This window comes from Dermacentor andersoni, chromosome 4, assembly GCF_023375885.2.
Source record: "Dermacentor andersoni chromosome 4, qqDerAnde1_hic_scaffold, whole genome shotgun sequence".
Taxonomy (NCBI): Eukaryota; Metazoa; Arthropoda; class Arachnida; order Ixodida; family Ixodidae; genus Dermacentor; species Dermacentor andersoni.
In genome coordinates, this window is record NC_092817.1 from 9280009 (window position 1) to 9302027 (window position 22019).

The 22019-nt window shown below is 44.2% G+C and overlaps 1 protein-coding gene across 2 annotated transcripts; it reads left to right on the forward strand.

Moving 5' to 3' along the window:
* The first annotated feature begins 264 nt into the window (after positions 1–264).
* Positions 265–22015, forward strand: Prps (phosphoribosyl pyrophosphate synthetase). 2 transcript variants are annotated; one of them, XM_050182808.3, is made up of 8 exons: positions 265–754; positions 4817–5000; positions 6656–6754; positions 8027–8151; positions 18491–18664; positions 19466–19625; positions 20661–20782; positions 21760–22015. In XM_050182808.3, exons 1-7 carry the CDS (start codon positions 333–335, stop codon positions 20751–20753), a joined length of 1257 nt encoding a protein of 418 aa, XP_050038765.1. In that variant the 5' UTR covers positions 265–332; the 3' UTR covers positions 20754–20782; positions 21760–22015. The 2 variants fall into 2 exon arrangements, with proteins under 2 accessions (XP_050038765.1, XP_072143839.1); XM_072287738.1 differs by having other exon boundaries at positions 266–754; positions 20661–22015.
* Positions 22016–22019: the final 4 nt, after the last annotated feature.

Genomic DNA, 22019 nt, shown 5'->3' on the forward strand with positions numbered 1-22019 from the left:
AAGATTCCTCCCGCTGCTGTGTGCCTTGAGGCATGCATGCCCGTTCCTGAGTACTTCACTTAATTACGCCGCAGAGAGGGAAAACCGGGTTCTCGGTAATCGGGGCAGCTTGAGGTGAAATACCAGTTCTGTAGTAAGTTGCGAAAAAGAAGCTTTAATTGTTCGTGTAAATCTGCGCCAAAGTGCGCGCGCAAAGCCCGCATGCTCGGAACAGCAGTTCACGAGCCCCGCCAGGCAGGCGTGCTCCGAGCATGAGTCCTGGCAGGCGCCGCCATCGCGGCCGTAGCGCTAGTTAAAATGCGACATGCGATTGGGGCGCCCGCGCCGATAGGATGGATTACGGCCTCTTGCACTACGGACCAACCCACGCGTCGCCGCTCCAGAGGGCCCCACTTAGACCCCATCACACCGAGAGGTGTCACTTCTGCCCGCCCTCGCTAGATGGCAACGGCTCTGCAATGGCCCACAGTGGTCAGTCCACTCCTCCGTCGACGAGCGAGGAGCAAGACCAACTCAAGCAGCGCAATCATCGCGAGGTCTTCGGCAGCGCTAAGCCAGTTTCAGGCACCACTTGGGAAGCACCAGACTGTTGCGTTGCTTGCCACAGCGGAGCAGTCAATTTCTGCCGCAAAATGCCCAATATCAAGGTTTTCAGCGGGTCGTCGCACTGCGATCTCGCCCAGAAAGTGGTCGACAGGCTCGGCATAGAACTCGGAAAGGTAGTTCTCAAGAAATTCAGCAACCAAGAGACGTGGTAAGTGCCTTGCATATTACACTTTCTCCAGCTGTGCCAGAAGTTATGTGCGAGGTTGTGTCGCCAAGGGGTTTTGTGGGTGCAGTCGGGCCGAGCAGGGTATAGCTATAGCGGGTGCTTGTAATGCGTAATGCGCATGACTTTAGTATCGCTGCTTAGATGCTATACCGGTGTTTTAACGTAACAGAACAACACGTGTCCCGCTGGTTAAGTGCCAAGGCTTTACGTTATCAGCTGTTCCTTCGGCGTGCTTTTCGTCACAGCCGAGAAACCCCCCGTTCGCCGCTGACCCTTCGAGCGCTGATAGCGCTCGCCGGCGCCTTATCGTCTGGCGCCGAACTCATTCTTTATCTCCTACAAGTCTGTCGCGTCTCAAAGTCACGACCTTTACATTTGCGCAAAATTGAACTATGTACTTGTTGCATTCTTTCAACAGCCGTCTTTAACTTCTCCAAAGGCGCGCCAGAACCGATCTGCGATCGCTCCATGTGCTAGCATTGCGCAATCGCTTGTTGTTGAACCACGTTTCTGAAACGGGGACACCACAGGATCGCTGCATGGCTATTTCGTGGTGTTGCTGGCCTCGAAGGTCGCGAAAATTAAAGGAAACTACGTCCGCGTAAACGTGACGCACGTAATTCGCGCGCTCTACCGGCCGTAGTTGTGCCTTTTAAGTGCCGAAGGTGCTTGTAAAACGTGAAATCTTCATATGCGGTCTGCGGCATAGAGAAATAAATAGCAGGCGTACTCTTCGTGCGTTCGTCCCGTCATCTGCGCGAGCGGGATATGAGTGGTGGCTATGGATCACATTTGCTCTGGAGAGTTCGTACATGTGTGTTGAATGATTTCCTTTATTTTTTTGTTATACTCGTGTATCAGCTTTCGCTTCACTGCTTCACATCATTGCACATGACACATTATGATGTATTTTTTTAGTACTCAACCTAAGGTGAGCCCGGAAGCAGCCCCATAGCAAATAGTATGTTTGCAGTGGACTCGCATACTCGTATTACTACGACCACTTGCTACGACATATAGAGTCTCATGAGAGCCTAGTGAACGGTCTAGAAAAGAAACCGATTGGCTCAGACCACGGCCCACCACACTTAGACTTGCGCTTACACTCACTGGTTTCGGGTACTGATGCAGTAACAAGTAATTTGTTGCAATTCAAAATTGGTAATGAGAGTTGTAGAGAATGTTGTGAACAGTTCTTAAAACTGATGAACTGACTGCTTCTGCCTAAGGGGGCTTTAAAATAAATTTTCTGGAGTGATGAGGATGCCCCAAGAGTATAGTCAGACCACCATGGCCTTACCATAGGCGCCGAAAGAAGGTTAGCCTATAGCAGAGATTATGGGAAGCTATTTTCCCACTTTCTGCTGGTTTAATATAGCTAATTTTGCCTTATGGATGCTTCTCAACATACAGCTGTGTGTCACTGGTTCTAGTCTGAAAATTGAACGTCTTGACAAATTTTATGGGAGGTCATGGGATCTATGCGCAGCCGAAGATAGTTTAGCTAGAAACAACAAGCTTTTATTTTTCAATTATCTTAGCATTTACACTCGCAGCAAGAATTTAACTGTCTATGAGCTCCAGCCTAGTGCAACTGTCTGTGTGTAGTGAGTTCTAAGTATTGGCAAGCACTGCCTTCACATCTGCTGATGAGAAGCTGTTAGAGCTGCCACACAATTGATGTTTTATAGTCTCCTTGCTTGTGCCCCCATACTCTCCATTTTGTTATTCAACAAATGACTGACCAGAAGAGATTAATGGTGATTAAGGCACTTGTGGCCTTGCAATGAATGTGCACAAAGACCCTGCATATGTGATGCAGTTTTTGTGGTAGTCTGTTCGCCTAGTACAGCATTCTTATGAAGCTTGCATGCAAACAAGCCATTTTGGACCACCTCTAAATTGTACAACACCATAGTTGACCTTGCTGTGCATCCACAATTGGGCTTTCACTGTCTAAACTGACATTCTGCTATGCACCCAGTATGTAGTAGTAGGGAAACAATTATGTGGATCCTATGCCTGCCAGACAGCCTAGTTATTGGCTGAATTCATCTTTCAGCAGGTTGAGGGCGTATTCCACAAGATCTTGGTAATTTTCTTGGTTTTACTTAGTGACTACAGCAATTGAACTTAAAAAAATAATTGCTCATTGTATGTTCTATAGTAGGATACAACTTAAAACAGCAGTTGGCAACCAAGCTACACGGGCCACGCAGGGTTGTGTTACTCCGCCAGCCAGTCCCAGAAGCAAACGAAATTGTTGTCATGTGACCTTTTCAAAATGGCATTGTACTTGATATCTCCGGAGCATCTGCTGTTTTTGAAGAGTCTTTTCATCGGCAGTAGCGATGAGGTGTGCAACAGACATGGACAAAGTGTAGGGAGTTTGAGCATTCCACTGTTCAAAAGTCCGTGGTATTGTTCATTTCACTGCTGACTGCGTTTTACTTGCGAAACTTCACTGCCAATTGAAGTGAAACTTCGTAATAAAAGGTTGCAGTAAAGCGTTTTATTTCAGTTCAATAAAGAACTCTGCTTTCACCGTCCTGCTATAATAGACAAGTAAAAATGTACAAAATTATGCGCTTATAATTTTACTTTTCAAGTACAAACTATTTGCAGCCTCGCGGAGGAACAGTGGCTGGCGGTTATGAGGGCATGGGTGGGGCTTCACTGCAGACTTGAGTGGTATCCGACTAAAGTGATGATAGTGCTAGCAGTTTAACAGCGGTGTTCTAGGGTTGAGGAGAAGCAAGAAGTTCCCAGATGATGTGGGGACTGGGACTTCCAGGGTTGACGAGAAGCAAGAAGTTCCCAGGTGATGGGGGGACGGGGACGTGGGTTGGGGAGAAAAGCGAGGAGTTGTGGTGTTCGCTGGGGTGCACGTGAAGGAGATTGTCATGTTTTGTTCAGTTTGCCCCCATGGGTGTGATTCGGGTCTGCAACAATAACACGGACAAGAAGGTGCCTCTGATTGTCATCAGGGACTTTACCGTCAACCTTTATAAATCCAAAAACTTGCATCTGTGATCTCATGAAGTACACTTACAGACTCAAGTTGATGTCTTCTCTCTATATGACCCCAAGCCAGTTTGCTATTGCGACTTACAGTGGGGGTGCAATTGATGCCCCCTTTGGGCATGGGTTGGGTACTGTAGTGTGTGCAAGTATGCGTCGTCATGCACCAGCCCATCTTGCGCCTCATGTCAGCATTCCCACATCCTCCTCCTTAATGGGAAAATGAGGAAAGTATGCAAGCTTGTGCAGTGGTTGAGAGTCCTTTTATTGCCCTCGTTGCTTTGTCTACCTCTTTGAATGTGTACCTTCTGGAGTTGGCCACCCGGAAACCCCATGTATATGCTTGTGCAACTACTAATTCACTTTCATGAATTGCAAAAATGACACCACTTGTACATTCCAAGACACTGCTTTGCACGATGAATAAATGATGGGCTTTCAGCTTGCTGTTTCTGTGTGTCAGTCAAGGTCACTCATTTGCACCATCAATGGATGCTGCGTGTGGCCTTCAAAGGGACCTTGTGTTACTTTGACAAAGACATCTAAGCGTATCACGAAAGCTTTGCTTTGTTTAGCTGCCAATATTGCACTGGTTCTATGTAACATCTTTAATAACGTGGACATTCCCTGTTGAGTGGCTTGTTAAGATACAGAGTAAGGAAAAACAAAGCATACAGTTTGTAGATTATGTCTGGCATGACAGGTTTATTGCACTGAACTGGCTGCATACTTGATGCAGTGAGCAAGAAAACAGTTATGACATGCTCTCACATTGCTTTTGGAAGGCCTGGTCTGCTTCTGAGCACGAGATTGCAGCTTTGATTTCTGGCTGCTGGCCATGTTCTGGTTGGGGTAAAATGTGAAAATGCTCATGGCTTTGAGAGCAGAACCCCATATTGTCAAAGTTAATACAAAGCACTTCCGCTATAGTTTCTGATAGCCCCCAGTAGTTGCATTAGACATTAAACCCTGTAATTGAAAGAATAATGAAATTAGTGAGATCTTAATTTTTTTTATGTGCAGTGTAGAGGTAGGGGAGAGTGTTCGTGGTGAAGATGTGTACATCATCCAGAGTGGATGTGGGGAGGTGAATGACAACTTGATGGAGCTGCTGATCATGATCAATGCCTGCAAGATTGCCTCTGCATCCCGAGTGACTGCTGTCATACCTTGCTTCCCATATGCAAGGCAGGACAAGAAGGACAAGGTAAGGGGTGGCTGTATCATGCTTACTCGCCACATGACTAGAGCATTTTTTATGCAATCTCTGATTGCTTTCATTATCATCCTTTGTATAGGTCTGCATTGTAACAATAATGTAGGCTATATATATATATATATATATATATATATATATATATATATATATATATAATATTCATTCATTCTATAACAAATAGTTGCGAGATGCTGCTTGTCTCATGTCTATCTTATCTTTTAGTATTGTTGCATTGTGCTGTCATTTGGGCTGCAAACACACGTCAACATTTCAGTAAGCAAGATGAGACAAAACAACTGCTGCCTATCGCAAAGTCCACTGCACAAAGTTTGGTCACACAGGAAACTGACCACACATTTCTCACTCCTTCGTCATTTTCAATGAAGTTTTTTTGTGCTCTCCCGTAATCGGTACGCACCTGTCGTTACATGTATTTCTGCAAGTCTTTGTCTTTACATATGAGATATCGGTGTATGTGTCTGAGAGGTGGGCCAGGCACACGAAGTTGTGCGTTCCCTACAAAAAAAAGATATATAGACACTGGCCTGTGATCAAGGTGCCCCCCACCCCCTTCCCCTGCAAATTTCTGGAATGTCACTCGGTCCACAATGGCTGGCTGGCTTGAGCCTCTCTTGTGTGCTCACCCAGTGAATGCCCACTAGCCAGACAGATGTGCAGTGGCCACATGTGACGTTGATGCATACAATTGCTGCATACAGTTGACTTATAAGAGAGCGGAGAAGAATTGATTAGGTAAAAGGCAAGGAGATGTTGACCTAAAAGGCAATTCTTTTATTAGGGGGGACACTGTTTCCTTGGGTCAGTTGCACCGAATCTTTCACTGTCTTTTTTTAACTTGTAAAACTGTCACTTAATTCTTGGAAATACAGTCAGACCTTGACATAACGAAATTCTCGATATAATGATGTATTTAACTTAGAGCTTCTTGTCCATAGAAGTTCTTGGCCCTGTGCGCTGTATGCTTTGAGTGCGAGTGAAAGCCTGTGAGGGTGAGCTGAGAAGGATGATGGCTTGATGAGTGCAGTGTTCCAGTGTTGGTGGGGGATGGGGACATAAGCTAGAGGCAGACTATGCATTCGCTCCCTGCTGCCAGCGTTTTTCATGATAATGTTGCAACTCCCATTGTGCGTGATACTACCAGTCACGGGAGCAGAGCGCATGTGGAAGCATGGCTGACTTTGCTTCATATCGCCGATGTGAAAATATTTTTGACACTGCATGAAACAGTATATTTCGTTGCCAATTTTCAAATTCTACAAAATGATTTTTTTGTCATTTATATTTGCTTTGCCTGATTATTCAGAAAATTTTGTGGCCCCCTTTCGCTTAAGAAAAGCCATCAACGCCTGTACTTATTTGCATAAAAGTACTGATTTCAATATAACAATTTTGTTATAATGAAGCAAATTTCAGATTTTACTGACTTTATTGTATCAAGGTTTATCTGTATGTATTTCTCATATCGCATAGGAGATGGTACTATAGGAATTCAATGTTGTTGATGTCTGTCATGTGTCATGTCATACTGAAGTGACTGAATGCTTGAATTCATACACTAACGCATGTGTTGACCAGGTGTATTCCATGCCATCGTTAATACAATTTAATTCTGCCTTTTGCAGAGCAGAGCACCAATTTCAGCCAAGCTCGTTGCCAACATGCTGTCTGTCGCTGGTGCTGATCACATCATCACAATGGACCTACATGCCTCGCAAATACAGGTGCATTGAAATGCTCTCTATGATATACTGTTGGGCTGCTTAAATAGTAAAAGTGGGGGCTTTGAATGTTGCATTGATTACTGTCAGTTGCTGGTCAGTTCCATAGAGCGAAAATTTGGAGGACGCTTAAGCTTCGCCTTTAAGAGTGGAACGCGGTAGCATCCAAAAATCCCCGACTGCTTGTCACGCTTCTGGCAACTGGAGCGTATGTAACCGTAATGTTTACCGGGAAACACCGGCTGCGAATGCTATGCACGAAGGTGGGCTTTCTGGTAGAAATGTAACCTCTTGCTTGGGCCGTGATGCGGCGGAGGTGAGCGCCATCTGGAGTTATTGCAAGGAATCGGGTATGCCACACCGTGGCTCCCGAGATACTCGTGCGCCGGCGCGCGCAAATGACAGACACTGTGGCTGGTCTATGAATGGTAGAAATGCTAGAAAAGGGGTTTCCTTGAGTTCTTGTGAAACAATTATGTTTTCTCGTATAGTCAAATTACAATCTTATGCTAGCATGTCTTTAGGTTATGTGTAAGTCGTACTTTACAATTTTTCGATGTATTTTGGCTTGAGAAATTCAATTAGTTCAGTAATTTTCTTGCGTCACATGGAGTGCCTGGGTATGGGTGGTTCGAAAATCTTTTCGCTGAAACAACGTCCGACACCGCATTTTCTGTGACACGGGGCCCTTAATGCTATTGCGTTAAAAAAGATGGAAGAGTAAAAGGCAAAGTGAAATTGAAATATAAATTACTATTGTTATGTTCTGGTTAAAGAAAGATAAAGAAATTACAAGTGTAACACCAGACATCACGTCCGTTATGTATACAAAGTGAATTTCTCCAGAGGAAAAAACTGCTTAAATTAAGGTAACAAATTTGCTGGCTTGACTGACGGGTGAGCTGATTCGTGATTACAGAAAGATGTATGACCTGGTGGGACAATGCAAGCAGGAGTGCTGTGTGTTCAGTCTTTTATCATCCCGTCAGTTAGTGCTGTTCTTTCTGTAATTATGCCGGCATCACAGATCATAAAGGCTTCTTGTTTGGTTAACTGCAACTTATCATAATTGGTTCATTCTGCTGGTGCTAATATAAGGGGTAGAAATGTGGAGGATAACAAACTTGAGAAACTAAGGACACCACAACACGTGATGGGTGTAGCTTCTGCATAGAGTTTAGCCCAAAGCAAATGATCACAACAGACTGATACAGGGCAAGTGTTTGAACATAAAGTTGGGCCTGAAAGTGGAATTTTAACCTTTTCTCTTTTTAGGGTTTCTTTGACATTCCGGTGGACAACCTATATGCTGAGCCTGCTGTTCTCAAGTGGGTTCGCGAGAACATACCCGAATGGCGCAACAGCATCATTGTCTCTCCCGACGCTGGAGGAGCCAAGAGGTAGTCCTCTCCAGCAGTTTCTGGGCCCCTAAGAGGCACCACTCCAAGTCAGTTTATTGGACAACAGTGCGGAAAATACAGTTGTCAGGAGTACAGACAAAAAGCACAAAATAGGCTTGACGATGTCTGTACCCCAGAAAAAATTCACATTGGCAACATGAGCAATAGCAGCATTTACACAATGACTACATAGTGCAAAGGAAATGCATGTTAAAAGGGTAAAACACACACACACACACACAGCAAGCACATCACATTGAAATAAAAGCGAAATGCAAGTGCATCGGTCTTGTTATCTGTTTAGGAGAAATGGCACTCTGTAACCGATCACGTTACTGTATCACTGTATCGTTTGTCGCCGTATCGCATTTGTGAGGCGGGAATGTGCCAGATTTGTTGGTTACGTGTGTTGCATGCGATATGATATTCCCTGAGACAAGCTAATCTCTCAAGATAGCCAGAGTTTCCCTTTCACACCCTGTTTAGGAGCAAGTAATTCTAAAAATTGTGCACCTTTTTGATTCCAAGAAAGGCAAAGAGAGGCTCAGTGTGAGCGTCAATTCTTGGAATTAATTATTGCACGGAGTGCTTTCTTTTGCAACAAAAAAAGTTTCATTATATTGGTCTTAGTTGTAGTAGCCCAAACCAGGTGACACTATGCAATATGTGAAAGAAAAAGGGAGTTGTATATGGGCGATTCAATATTTTGAGGAAGAAAGAAGCGTAATCTGGTGAGGATGCCAGCAACATGAGCAAGTTTAGTAGCGAGCCTATCGATATGAATATTCCATGTTCAGTGTTACTCAACTCCTAGGGTTTTGACTGATGGAGCAACATTAAGGTAAGAATTGCCAAATTTTAAGGCACTCTCAATGTTTACCTGACAATTTCTATATTTAAGAAGCACTACTTTGGTTTTGGTAGCATAAATTAATAGACAGTTTGATTTACTCCATACGTCTAATTTACTAAACTTAGTGTTTGCATTGTACACTAAATCTTCTGCGTCTGTCGAGGTGAAGAATAAGCTGGCGTTGTCTGCATAAATTATAAACAGTTTTTTGAGGTCAATGTTTACCATGTCATTTATGTAAAGGTTAAATAAAAGTGTCCCTAGAATACTTCCCTGAGGTATACCTGACGTGACTACGAGATTGTCCGAAGCTTCATTAATATATATTATAACCCTCTGATGGCGAAATTTCAGAAAGCAATTGATTAAATCTAAAAGGACACCCCTGAATCGGTATATTTCGAATTTCCTTAACAAGGTTTCATGATTATCCGATCGAGGAAGCCTTCGAGAAATCCATGACTATCCCCAGTGTTAGTAATTTATGCTCAATGACGTTTATATAAGAAATTCTTTTTGAGTTAGGAGTGCCAGCTCAGCCTTTTCCGAAAGCCAGACTGACTTTGTTATTAGGCTGTGCTTGCCACAAAAAGATGTCATGCTGTCATTAATTTTTCGAGGCCTTTAGAAAAATGGTAGAGAATCGACACGGGCCTGTAGTTGGTTAGATTATTTCCATCTCCGTCCAGGACACGTACCTTGTCTAATTGCATTCTTTCCAGAAATGTTCCATGCATAAAGATTAGGTTGATGACAGGGCAAAAGATATCTAATACATACCTAACTGGTCAAATTTGTAAGTCGTCAATGTGTCGCAGCTTCTCGCGTTGCGGAAACTAGAAAACACACGGAACACTCCTGTTGGATTAGTCAGTTTTAGGAAAGCACTTTCACCTTGCTTGCATATAATCCAAACAACCTGTATCAGGAGCAGGTGTGAGACCGGGCTAGTTGGTATTCCATGCTGAATTGACTAGCCCAAGAGTGGACACTGTGGGAGGCTGCCTTAGGCCTTGGTGCGGCCATGCTGCGCTCTTGTTTATTTGTGATGACCATGTTGACTTGCACGATTGTAACTGATCCTCATCAAGTGTGCGACAGTATATATACATACCTTCTTGTAATGAACACCAGTTGGAAGTTTACGCTTGTCCTTGTCGCCTTTTTAGTGTCCCGTGTCCACTCTTGCGCTAGTCACTTCAGCATGTATAAGGAGAGCTGTTAACTAACGAGACAAAGAAATTGTTAAAACTATCACAGTAATTTTCTGGAGGTTGCTACGCCATCTATATCTATTTCATGAGTACCTTGTGACCACTCCGGCCTATGATCACTTATCAGATTCAGCTGCTGCCAATCAGCATCACTGCGTTTTAAGGTTTCGCTATTAAAGATATTACGAAGGTATTCTTTTTGATTGCCTGAGGAAGCATGTTACCTTATTGCAAAAATTTTTGAACTCTCTTAAATCATTGAAACTGCGAGCTTGAATAAAGCATTTATTAAGGGCACCTTTCTGCTTTATTAAGCCTAACACCTATTTGTTAGCCATGGCTTTCTTGCCTGTTTTGAATGTAGCACCTTATAGGGGAAATATTCAAAATATGCTGACTTAAAGCTAGGTAGAAGCTCGTTATAGGCATCATTAAAGTCACTTAGTAGCAACAAGGTTTCTCAGTTAATTTTTGCTATATGATTGCAAAACTGTTCAACACTGTAAGGGTTAATGTCGTGAAATGTTACGGGACCTATGGGGCTCCTGCTTTGCCCAAGGGACGCTGCGAAAATGGTGCTTAAAAGCGCCCTCTGTCCTGAACTGGGTAGTACCAAGCTCGGTCGTCTGCTTTGGAAAGCACGTTTACAATATAAACCCGCCACTTTCGGTTATGTTGTACCATGGCTTGCAGTGAATATTGAGCGCCGAAGATTTTTGCAGGGGTGGCACGCTGCGTAAAGGCAAGAAATTATGCAACGCCGAATACGTGTGTGCCGTTCAAGAAATAAGGGGCGAACTGAAGCTAGTCACATACAAAGTTGAACTTCCGGTAAGGTTTGCACGCTGTTATATTCAGGCGCACAAACGCGAGGAAATGTTTGCTATAAATGAATCACAGCAGAGATAAGCAGACATGTGTATGGAACTGCTCGAGCACACGACGGTATGTGCCGCAACGGCAGCGGTCTTTCAGCATGCCGCAATGTACGAACTGCTTGAGTGCACGATCGTACGCGCCGCAACGGCAGCGGTCTTTCGACATGCCGCGAAACGGCGGGTCTCCTGCAATCAAACTAGTTATGCCTGCGCTGTAGTAGCGGCCATCTGTCCCTTTAACAACTGATAAATAACTGATGCAATGCATATGAGCTCGCAGTAACAAACGTGCGAATCACGCTGCAGCGTGAGCTCGTGCGCTGCTCGGTTGATGTAGCTTTTAATGACAGCGCTCGAACATCGATGTGCTGCAATTAATACTGCCTTGCTGTGCTGCCTCAGCGTGCTGGCTTGAGGTGAAGGATGAGCACATTTAACTCTCTAACCTGTGCTGCTCGTAGTAGGGTAGTGAATTGTCACCGAAATCAGCCTGACCGTTTGTGGTCATTTGCACACACCTGGTCACTTCACCACTTCGCACCAGTCGAATTATTGTCGCTGTGGCCGGGTCTCGAATCGTGAATCACCAGCCATGCCTGCTGCTATGTTGGTCTGCAGTCGGGACTGTAGGTGCAAAAGACCTAATTTTAGAACGCAGATAATCAAGCAAGCTTCAAGACAGGCGAAGCAGTCAACATGGCGAAAAGTTTCGCTTACCCAGCTTGACGAACTGGCAGTTATCCAGTGCGCCTGACGCTCCACTTCATGAGGCCTTGAAGAAAAACGGTAGAATCTGATGTTGGGATTCAGGCCTTCTTGTTCAGCAGCCCATGGTGCAGCAGTAATGACGGTGACGCTTTTTCGAGGCTGAGCTAGGTCTCTCCGGATCGGTGTCGTCGATTCCTTCTGCTTCCAGCATTACGTCCCACGGCACACGGAGAGTCCGTTCTCGTTAAACTATACGCTGTGGCCAGCTCGCAGCATGGTCGGCGTGGTCTGTGGGAAGTGACGAGCCTTTTTGCACTTGCAACAGGGCAGAAAAAAATGCGAATCGACGCAAAGCTGGGGCTAGAAATGTGCTTAGCCACAGCCAGGACTCAATACTACCCAAGCCGGTACTACCCGGATAACGTTTCTCGCCGCCACCAGGCGCCGCTACTAGATTTAGTACTTGCGGATGCCGCACATTCTCTTGCTATCAGCAATATGGACATGTGGTCACTGGTGGCACTGCTAATTACACCGGAATGTAAGTCTTGTGAATCAATATTAGTGATGAATGTGTCCAAAAGGGTTCAGGAGCTGTGGTGAACGCTCGTGAACATGGATATGGTACTAGTGCAGACATTAGATTCTAATAATTGATTTAGTTCACTTGCTTGCATTGAGTGTGTTCATATTAGGATCACCATCTAATATGACAATGTATTTATTTTCATTCGCCCATCTTAACAGTCCATCCAAGAACCTTTAGAATGGCGATATACAGCTAGAAGGGGTACGATGTGCAACAGCAAACACATTCTTTTTGAAACAAGTGTTAACACTTAGAAGTTTAGTGGATTTAGTAGACGTTCTCAACTATATTATACTTAAAGGCATTGTTAGCCAATAGCAACACACAGCTTCTTCTTCCAGAAGAACGATTCAAGTAATAACTGTTATAACCAGGAATATTTGGTACTTTGGCCTTGCTCTGGTACCATGTTAGGTCCTTATAACGTCAAAGGTAAATCCAGAAGAAGAGAGCAAAGTGTCAAGTTCATCGCCCGTATCGCGAGCAGACTGTGCATTTAAGTGGGAGAAAGATAAGCATTTAGGATTTAGGTGCCATTCAATCGCTCCTCTAGTACTCCGTAGTCTGAAGAGAGAGTGGCATTTTCTCTCCTTAGAGCAGCATTTTCTTTTTCTATCTTTGAGTACTTTGTGGTTATGGTGTCAAATTGAGTGCTGAAGAAGTCTATCAAGTGATTCAATTCTTTGCATTCTTTGTGAAGCTCCCTCTCCAGAGGTCGCTTACCAAGAAAGCGTTCTCAGCATTTACTTGCTAGGTTGCCCTTGGTTTCTTAAGGATACAATGGTACAATGAAATCGTTCTTTAGCTTTAAACAGTTAGCTAGTGCTGATCAGACTCTTAAAATCCATGGGTGTTACGATTAGCTGATATGGAAACCCCCACTGTGGTGTTGCCACCGTCTAAGCCTCTTTTCATGGTAAGACTGACTTTGGCATTTCAGAAGTGCAATTGATGAACCCTGCATATCTGAATACTACTACTACTATATAATATGGTTAAACCTTGATGTAATGCAGCTGGTAAAATCGGCAATTTGCTTTCTTATATAGAAATTTCATTATATTGAAATTTAACCGTTTATGCAAATAAGTACTGTTGCCGATGAATTTTTCCTACACAAAAGGGCTTGCAAAATGTTCGAAGTTATTGGGCAGTAAAAAAAGAAAAACAAGAACTAGGATAACAAATTTGTTCAGTTTCAGAGTTGGTGACAAAAGATACAATTTCATGCTGTGTCAACGATATTGTCACATGAGCGGTACGAAGCAAAGCCAGCCATGCTTTCGCATCCACTCCACCCCTGTGACTGATAGTGTCACCACAGTGACACTACTAACGCGCAAGGTGCAAGTCCTGTGGGAGCAAGAAAATAAATTAGCAGTGGCACCTGATGATGTCGAGCGCAAAAAGCTTGGCTGTTGAATCTACCACTTGAAGCTGCACCACAAAGGGGCCATAATGGCTTTTCAGTGTTCTTACTTATCGTGGCCTTCACCTGCTGAAGAAACAGAGCCACCTAAATGGAATCTGATCCTTGGCAGTGCTTAATTCTTTGACTTCGATGATAATTGGCCATGAACTGTTGTCTAATTACCACAAAAACAAAGGCTTTGGTGACATTCATGAAGGTTCTAATTTCGAAGTCGCTGGAGTCTGCGTGCAAAGTGACCAGAACATCGTACGGAGTCATCTCTTGTGGCCAACTGGAAGTTGATATTCTGTAATTGTGCCAGATTGGTGACCGAGTTTGTGGATGACGAAGTTAAGTGCCAGGACAGATTGATAATGTTTATGGCGACTCGAAGCCGTGTCTTCAAATACCTTATGCACGCTGTGCATCTTGGGCAGTGGCATATTCGTCAGCATGCAGCCTTTATTTTATTTTAACAAGGAAACATGTAACATGAAAATGTGCCTATCACATTGTGTTTGGGACAAAGTGTTGCAAGATTTTGCTACCAGCGTTGTTGCTGTCATTAATGTCTCTGGCAAAGCTTGGTATTCAGTGAAGGTTAATAGATTTACGGGCAAGCTAACACTCTCTGTTGCTGTTAGCATCCACCCCCTTTGGCATGGCATGTCGTGGTTTCGTAGTTTTGCAGCAGATGACACAGCAGCAGCCCTGACTCTTGATATCAGTCATTTCATGCGAGAATGGCAGCAAATGTCAGTCGGAGGAACTTGTATGTATACCCCATCTCTCAAGTTGTTCGCAGCACTGTGCAAGCTGCAGGACTCTTTAGCCAATAAGGAAGGCCGAATGCCCCTTGAGATATGTTCACCCGCACCGCGGTGCCTGCTCAGTGGCTCCTAAATTCGTGGTATATGAGGTGCATGCACAAAGGTCCTATAATGTGACATATCGCTATAGCGTGCAAAACGAGAACAAGGTGAAAGTAGGAGCCAACGTTACGACAAGTGGGCTTGTCTTCTTCAAGGCGACGTATGCTTTCCTCGCCACAGTATATATAGGTGGCATTCTTCTAAAGGGGAGAGGGTGTAAGGTGGGTGGGTGCGGCAACGAGGGAAGGTGTGTTAGCGTGTCGAATTGAGAATTTAGAAGAACCCCATCTATACTGTGGTGAGGAAAGCATACGTCGCCCTGAAGAAGACAAGCCCACTTGTTGAAACATTGGCTCCTGCTTTCACCTTGTTCTCGTTTTGCTAATCGTCTTGAATTTCCATCTCCAGCATTCCCCGTGTTTTCCCTGGATATCGCTATAGTGTATCGTGTATCAAGCAAAAATAACTCTTCCTGCCATTATTCATACAGATATGCTGAGAATTACGTACCGCTGCACTGTGATATTGCCTGTGTGCTCCTTGTGTCTTTGGCAGTGCTGCAAACATCCTGCGAGATGGAGTATAGAGATTTCAAATTAGAAAAAATTTGTGGTGAAAGGACAGTAATTTGTGTGTGTGTTCAAGATCCGTTCCAAAAGTGAGTCAGTAAAAAGTGGGATTGGTGGGGCCACTCTCTCTACTCTAAAGAAGACCCATTTGACCTGTGAGCCAAACTGCTTTGTGGAAAGGTAGAATTTTAGGCGCAAACTTTTGAGTAATCTATTTTTAATCTTTGTCAAAATGGAGATCGATGAACAGAGGTAACAAGAATCAATATCAGATTTCTTGTGAAATTGGGTAATAAAGGGACAGAAATTCTTGAAATGTTGCAAGAGGCCTATGGAATGGATTCCCCTAAAGGAACATGCTGTGTTGCGAATGTCCAGTTTTTTTGGGAAGGCTGTCGAGACTCCAAAGATCATGCAAGATCAGAAGAGTTGATTGTTGGACTAGTTGGTTTTCCATGATTGAACTAGTAACGTAGCACAATAAAAACAACGCAGGCAAGAAAGGTCTTGCATGTTTGTGTTTTTTATTGCACTGCGTTACTACAAGGGTTGATCCAGAAATAAGGTTCCCATCAATTTTAGACATAGACAACATTGTTTATTCTCATAGAAATTGATATCATTGGAAAGCTTTTTCTATTCTTTTACATAATTGCCATCTTATTCAACGCATTTTTGTAGACAGTGCTCCAATTTCTGTATCCCAATGTTGTAGAACTCCGCCGCCAACCCGTTGAGGAAGTGTTTCACTTCTTCTTTGACTTCATAGTCGCTCCGGAAGCGTTGGCCACTCAAATGTTCCTTTAAATTGGGGAACAGGTGATAATCACTAGGTGTGAGGTCTGGACTGTACGGTGGGTGGGGCATGGCAGTTTACCCAAAGTTTGTCAAAAGTTCTTGGGTTTGATGGGAGATGCGAGGTCGGGCGTTGTCGTGAAGCAGCGTTACACCGGCTGCGAGTCGTCCTGGCTGGTGGTTTTAGATAGCTCGCCTGAGTTTTCTTTGTGTTGCACAATAACTGTCTGAGTTGATTGTTGTCCCACGTTCCATGAAATCGACCAGCAGTGTCCCTTTACGATCTCAAAAAACACTGGCCATGACTTTGCCAGCAGAAGCAGTTTGTTTAAACTTCTTTGCGGCTGGTGAGTCTCGGTGACGCCACTGTTTGGATTTTTGTTTCATTTCGGGAGCAAAACGCCCACATTTCGTATCCCATAACAATGGAGTCCACCAATCCTTCCTTCCTTGACACCTTCGAAGAAACTGGCCAGCACAGTCAAGGCGTTTCCTCTTGTGGTCTCATGTCAATAGCCGTGGTACCCATCGAGCACAACACTTGTGGTACCCCAATTTTTCAGTCAAAGGTACCGTAAGAACTCCCAGGAATCTGAGCAACAAATTCATGGACAGTTTCTCCTGTTTCTCCTCCTGTTTTGAAGCACTTTGCATTGGACCATCTCGATAACCACCTCCTAAACTGACGGTCTTCCACTCTGTTCTTCATCGTGGGCTTCTTTCCAACCGGCACTAAACTCCCTGCACCACTTTCGGACGTGTTGAAGGGACATACACTTGTTTCCGTACACCTCTGTCAACTAACGATGAATATCCAAGGGTGGAGTCCCTTTGACATGCAAAAAGCGAATTACGGAACGAATCTCGCACTTGGCGGGATCAACGATGGGAACCTTCATATCGGACAGCTGCTGAGCCAAGTATGAGTGGTGCAGTGAAGCGCAGCTGGGGGGAATCGAGAGTGGGGGAACAGCTGCGCGCAGCAGTGTTGCCAGATTTCGCCTCGCACTTTCCCGTGTTGCTGGAGCTCTTTGGGAACCTCATTCCTGGATCAACCCTTGTAGTTCAATTATGCAAGATCAGGGCGCCCCTTTAGCTTATGTGAAGTTGTGCTTCACATGAGTCATCAGTTGTGCACTTTCTCTTGTGGTCAGTGACTGCTGAATACTAAGAATAATAGCAGATGCACTCAGTTTGGTAAAGTCTCTGTTCACCGGACTTTTACAGAAAACTTTGGAAATGAAAAGGTATGCGCCAAGATGGTGCTGAAACTGCTGACTCCCGAGTAAAAGTTGAGATGAAAAGAATGTTGGGACTGATTGGAAAGCCTCTGGCAACAACCATGAATTCTTGTAAAAGTTCATCACCGGCGAGAAAACTTGAATTTACGAATAAGACATTGAGCTCAACGGCACTGAGGAAGAAAAGTAAAAATGAGTCAAAGCCAATAAAAGTGCGAAAGAACAAAGCAACTATTAGTTATCTTGATTGTGTTTGACTGCATTGGAATTACGCACTGCAGATTTGTTTCTGGAGGTCAACCTATCGATGCAGCTTTTCTACATGGGGGTCCTGAAGCGTCTAAAAGATTGTGTGCCTTGTGTGACCAAATTTATTGAGAGAGATGGGCTCTGGATTCTGCTCTGCAATATGCTTCTGTGCACTCTACATTGGTAGTGTGCACATTAGTTTTTGGCACGCAATTCCATCATTGTGCCAGATTCAGCACCCCGTAACTTTTTCGTTTACCTGGTGCTCCAGTTAACTTGCACAAACTGCAAATAGCAGAGTACAGAGAAGGCCACATTCACGTGATGTCGCGGGATTCCTGAAAGGTCCACGTCACTTGACCAAGAGCAGCTGCAGCAGTGAATCCAATGCTCTGTCTTGGCTTGGTTTCTCCACGGCCACGCCTTTGCGTTTTGCACAGATAACCGTAGTGCTGTCTGTTGGGTGGCGTTTTACTCGCCAACGACAATAAAGGGTGGTGATCGCGTATGCAAAATTACCGCTCCCCGCTCAGAGGTGGGCGAGTTGAATTGCGCTAAAGCTATGCGGGCCCTTAAGACGCCATTTCTCGTAAACTGCGTCTTTTCTTGGCACGAAACAAGTGCTGCTAGCTTTCTGGAATGGTGTTTCAACAATCCATGTCAACTTAGCACGTATTTGCCTTTAGTGTCCCATTAACAAAACACTACTCCCAAAGGTTCTTCCAGCAATGCAAGAAGGGGTAGCCAGTGTCTAAAGGGGAGTATTTTGAAATGGACCAAATTGATGTAAGAGCTTGTAAAATTAATTTTTTTTAAACATACTTCACAATTTTTTGGAACAGGCATTGTATATGATATTAGTCCCTCTACTCTGTTACAATGAAAAACCGTTATTAGCAGTATGGCCGTGTCATAGCCCCATTCAAGAGTCCTCTTTAACAGCCATGCTTTTTGCACCAGGGTCACAGCCATAGCGGATCGTCTCAATGTGGAATTTGCTCTGATCCACAAGGAGCGCAAAAAGGCGAACGAGGTGGCCAGCATGGTGCTTGTGGGAGATGTCAAGGATCGAGTTGCCATATTGGTGGACGACATGGCTGACACCTGCGGCACCATTGTTCATGCAGCCGGCAAGTAGGTGTCTACTCTGTCCACATTGACTCAAAAGGGGGCACTTCACGCCTTCACTCACATAACATCCCGTTATGAAAGAATGGCTGGAAGCTCAAGTTGAGTGTAGCAAATTGCCTTGTTATGGCACTTTTGGGTTTTCTTCTTAGTTTCGTACTGATCCGTATCAAGTGAGCACTGTGAAGCACATTTATACCTTTGCGAGTGGCATCCAGATTCCACACCCAACTTTTTCAAAGTTTGCTTGCTTGAAGAGCAAGGAAGTGTCCAAGAGTGAAATGTCTAGCTTAGTTGGAAAGAAAACAGTTCTTTGCTCTCACTTTCTTGGCTTCTAAAAAGCAGTTGTTTGTGGGAAAATATTTTATGCATCATACGAACACTTGCGGAAAGATCTTTTATGCGTCATACAAACAAATACTTTTTACAGAGTGCATCACGGGCTGGAAGTTTCTTCGATTTTGCCTTTTTGAAGTTTTTACCTATTGATGGTAACTTTCTTTCTATCGCTGCTCATATTTTTGTGAATGCACGGGCATTCCGATATCTTGGGAGCAGCCATGCGTGGTTATCAAGTGGTCACATGCACTTGCTGGAGGTGGTGTTACAGAATGCATGACAAGCTAGAATAAAGATTAGAGGAACATGCTATGTAGGGAGGCACTTTGCAGTTTTGTTGGACAGCTTCGTCAAGCAGCTCTTGGTGTTTGGTTGTACACTTAGCAAAGGTATTTGGTGGCTTCAGTGTTCCAAAATGAGGTGATGTACACAGCTTGCAATGCTTCACAATCAGATGTTTCTTTGCAGGTTGATGGAAGCAGGTGCCAGCAAGGTGTATGCCATTCTCACTCACGGCATCTTTTCGGGGCCTGCCATATCTAGGATCAATAATGCCTGCTTTGAGGCTGTGGTCGTTACAAACACCATACCGCAGGATCAACACATGAAAGAGTGCCCTAAGATTCAGGTTGGTTATTATTCCTGGAGATTCTGGTTGCTGGCCCACTTAGTGCATATCGATGAAGGAGACGCAAACTAGCAAGACGTGCACAGCACTAGCCATGTTCAACGGATGCAGGGCTATGTTTTTGCTATTTAGTGCAAGGGTTGACAAACTACATGGCCTGAAGGAACTCTTCCAGCTGTCAGTGTTGTCCTTGTCTCCCAGATGCTCAACTCCTAAAAACATTTTTTTTAAAGGACTGGGCCACATACAATTTATAAAACAAATGAAAATGCAGACGATTCATATGCGAGTGAAGAGTGAAAGGGGCAGTGATTGCAGTGCAGTAGTGAAGGAAATGTACGTAGCGGCCATTCTAGTAGCAAATGGAAGCCCCAAAGGTCAGCATTGGAACTCCACAAAGCCAGTGCAATTTCTTTGCCATTTATTTGCAGGTGAGTTCATGTCAACCTAAGGCAAGTAGGCTGCCGAAACAGCTAGCACTTTGGGTGCGAGCGTAATTTAGGCGCCTTTCGTCAATAGCTTGTCGTATGAAACAGTTGTAGCCATGCTAGCTTTTGGTCCTTCTCTAGGTAGGTTGGAGGTACTATGACCTCCATAGTGTAACATAGAAAGCATTTGGCAGTACGTATAGGGTTCATCTCCTGTCGAGGTTGAACATTTTTTGGCTCGTGCACCTCCACCTGCAGAAGCTTGGCTTTTGCGAGCATGGCATATGTGATGCTGCTCTCTCTGGTTTGGGTTATGCAAGTATTCGCAACAGCACTAGCAGATTCCAAGTGCATGCACCAGTTTGCCTAGAATTTGTGAACTGAATTGTTCTTTAGTTGTCATTTAACAAAGCCTATCATTTATGGAGGGCAGTTCAGTGCAGATGATCCTGCTCTTGAATACTTGTGCATCTTTTACTGCTTGTGCTCACATTTTTTTTTTTTTTCTCTGAAGATTGCCTCTGTTTCCCTTGTCCCATAATTGGCTTTCAAATTCTTTGGCTCCTCAGTCCAAGTGATATCGGATGTTCTTATTCTGTCTTTGCAGTGTATCGACGTCTCCATGATCCTTGCCGAGGCGATTCGCAGAACGCACAACGGAGAGTCGGTGTCATACCTGTTCAGTCATGTGCCAATGTAAATGGAAGGACAATGCACACACCATTGCAGGTTTATTACCCCCTTTTTTTCCTCCATCTCACCAAATGACATCTTGCTTTTGGTGATGATGTCCTTTTCTTTTTAAACACTGGATAATGACCCCCACCCTCCCCACCTTCCAATCATTGTGATTTTCTGCAGAGCTGTCCTCTTCACTTTGGTATTGCCACAGATGGTGCAATTTTCTTTTCCCAATGGGCACCAGCCGTTGTAAGGTACTTTGGAAGGGCTGCCATTCAAGTGGCTTTGAAACAGACTAGCCTGTGCTTACAGCCATTGCCAACTGTCTGCACTTGTGTTGGTTTTTCCGTGCCTTTCTGATTAGCCTGCTTGTCAGGTAATGTTGGCTAGACTCTGCAATGTGCCCTTCTCGCTCTCTCTCATTTTCTATTCTTGCTTTGTTTTGTCAGCACAGGCAGCTGGTGTGTGTTAATATAAATAACAGGGTACTGACAAAAGTGAGTGCCATGCACGACAAGAAACCTGGTGGAATTTATCTGACATATTCTTTATTTTAGATGAGGCACATGTGGGAATAGGTATTCTCCCCATTACGCAGTGGAAGAGGGATGGGGTAAGGTTACGTAAACCAGATAATGTGTTTGACTATCAAATGTCTTTTTGCTTTTATTGGAATAGTGCAAGTTTTTATATCACTCAACGATCCCAGCATGCGGTAGCTATCTGATGTTTTGTTCAGTGTATCACTAACAGTTGGTATTTGTGCACAGCTTGCCTTATTGCTTGACAAAGAATGGAGAAAGGAAGGTTCTGCTGGAATTGCTTGCAAAAATGTTACTTTGTTTCTTACCACTCATGCTGAGCGTATTTCAAACATGTTCTTGTTGTCAGCTGTGCGCTGACTAACATGTCGTGTTAAATTGCATATCTGTACCATCACGAGAGGCTGCTGTAGAGAGGTGGCCCCCACTTTGTTGCTTTCACTGTGTGCAATGTCTCTGCTGTTTCCCTTGCTTACTTTCCAGTTGACAGATATTTCAGCACTTTTCAGTGAAGCAATACTGAAGAACTACCATGGCATTTCTTTATGCTCTGTTAACACCGAAGGATCTGCCAAGTGATGCAGAGACTGTTTGCTGCAAAGTCGTTGCCCAGACAAGCAGATTGCTGTGTACATTTGTGATGCATTCCATTATAGTCCAGAAGAAGTGCAGGCGCTAGGCATTCTACTTGGGCATTCTTTTCATATTGTCTTTGGCATTAAATGAGAGTTTTAGCTACTCTG

Excerpts from the sequence above, each read along its gene's own strand:
- Prps (XM_050182808.3), top strand. The coding sequence starts at position 333 with ATGGATTACGGCCTCTTGCACTACGGACCAACCCACGCGTCGCCGCTC. Across the intron at positions 8,152-18,490 it reads GACGCTGGAGGAGCCAAGAG|GGTCACAGCCATAGCGGATC; the intron begins GTAGTCCTCTCC and ends TTTTTGCACCAG. Across the intron at positions 18,665-19,465 it reads ATTGTTCATGCAGCCGGCAA|GTTGATGGAAGCAGGTGCCA; the intron begins GTAGGTGTCTAC and ends GTTTCTTTGCAG.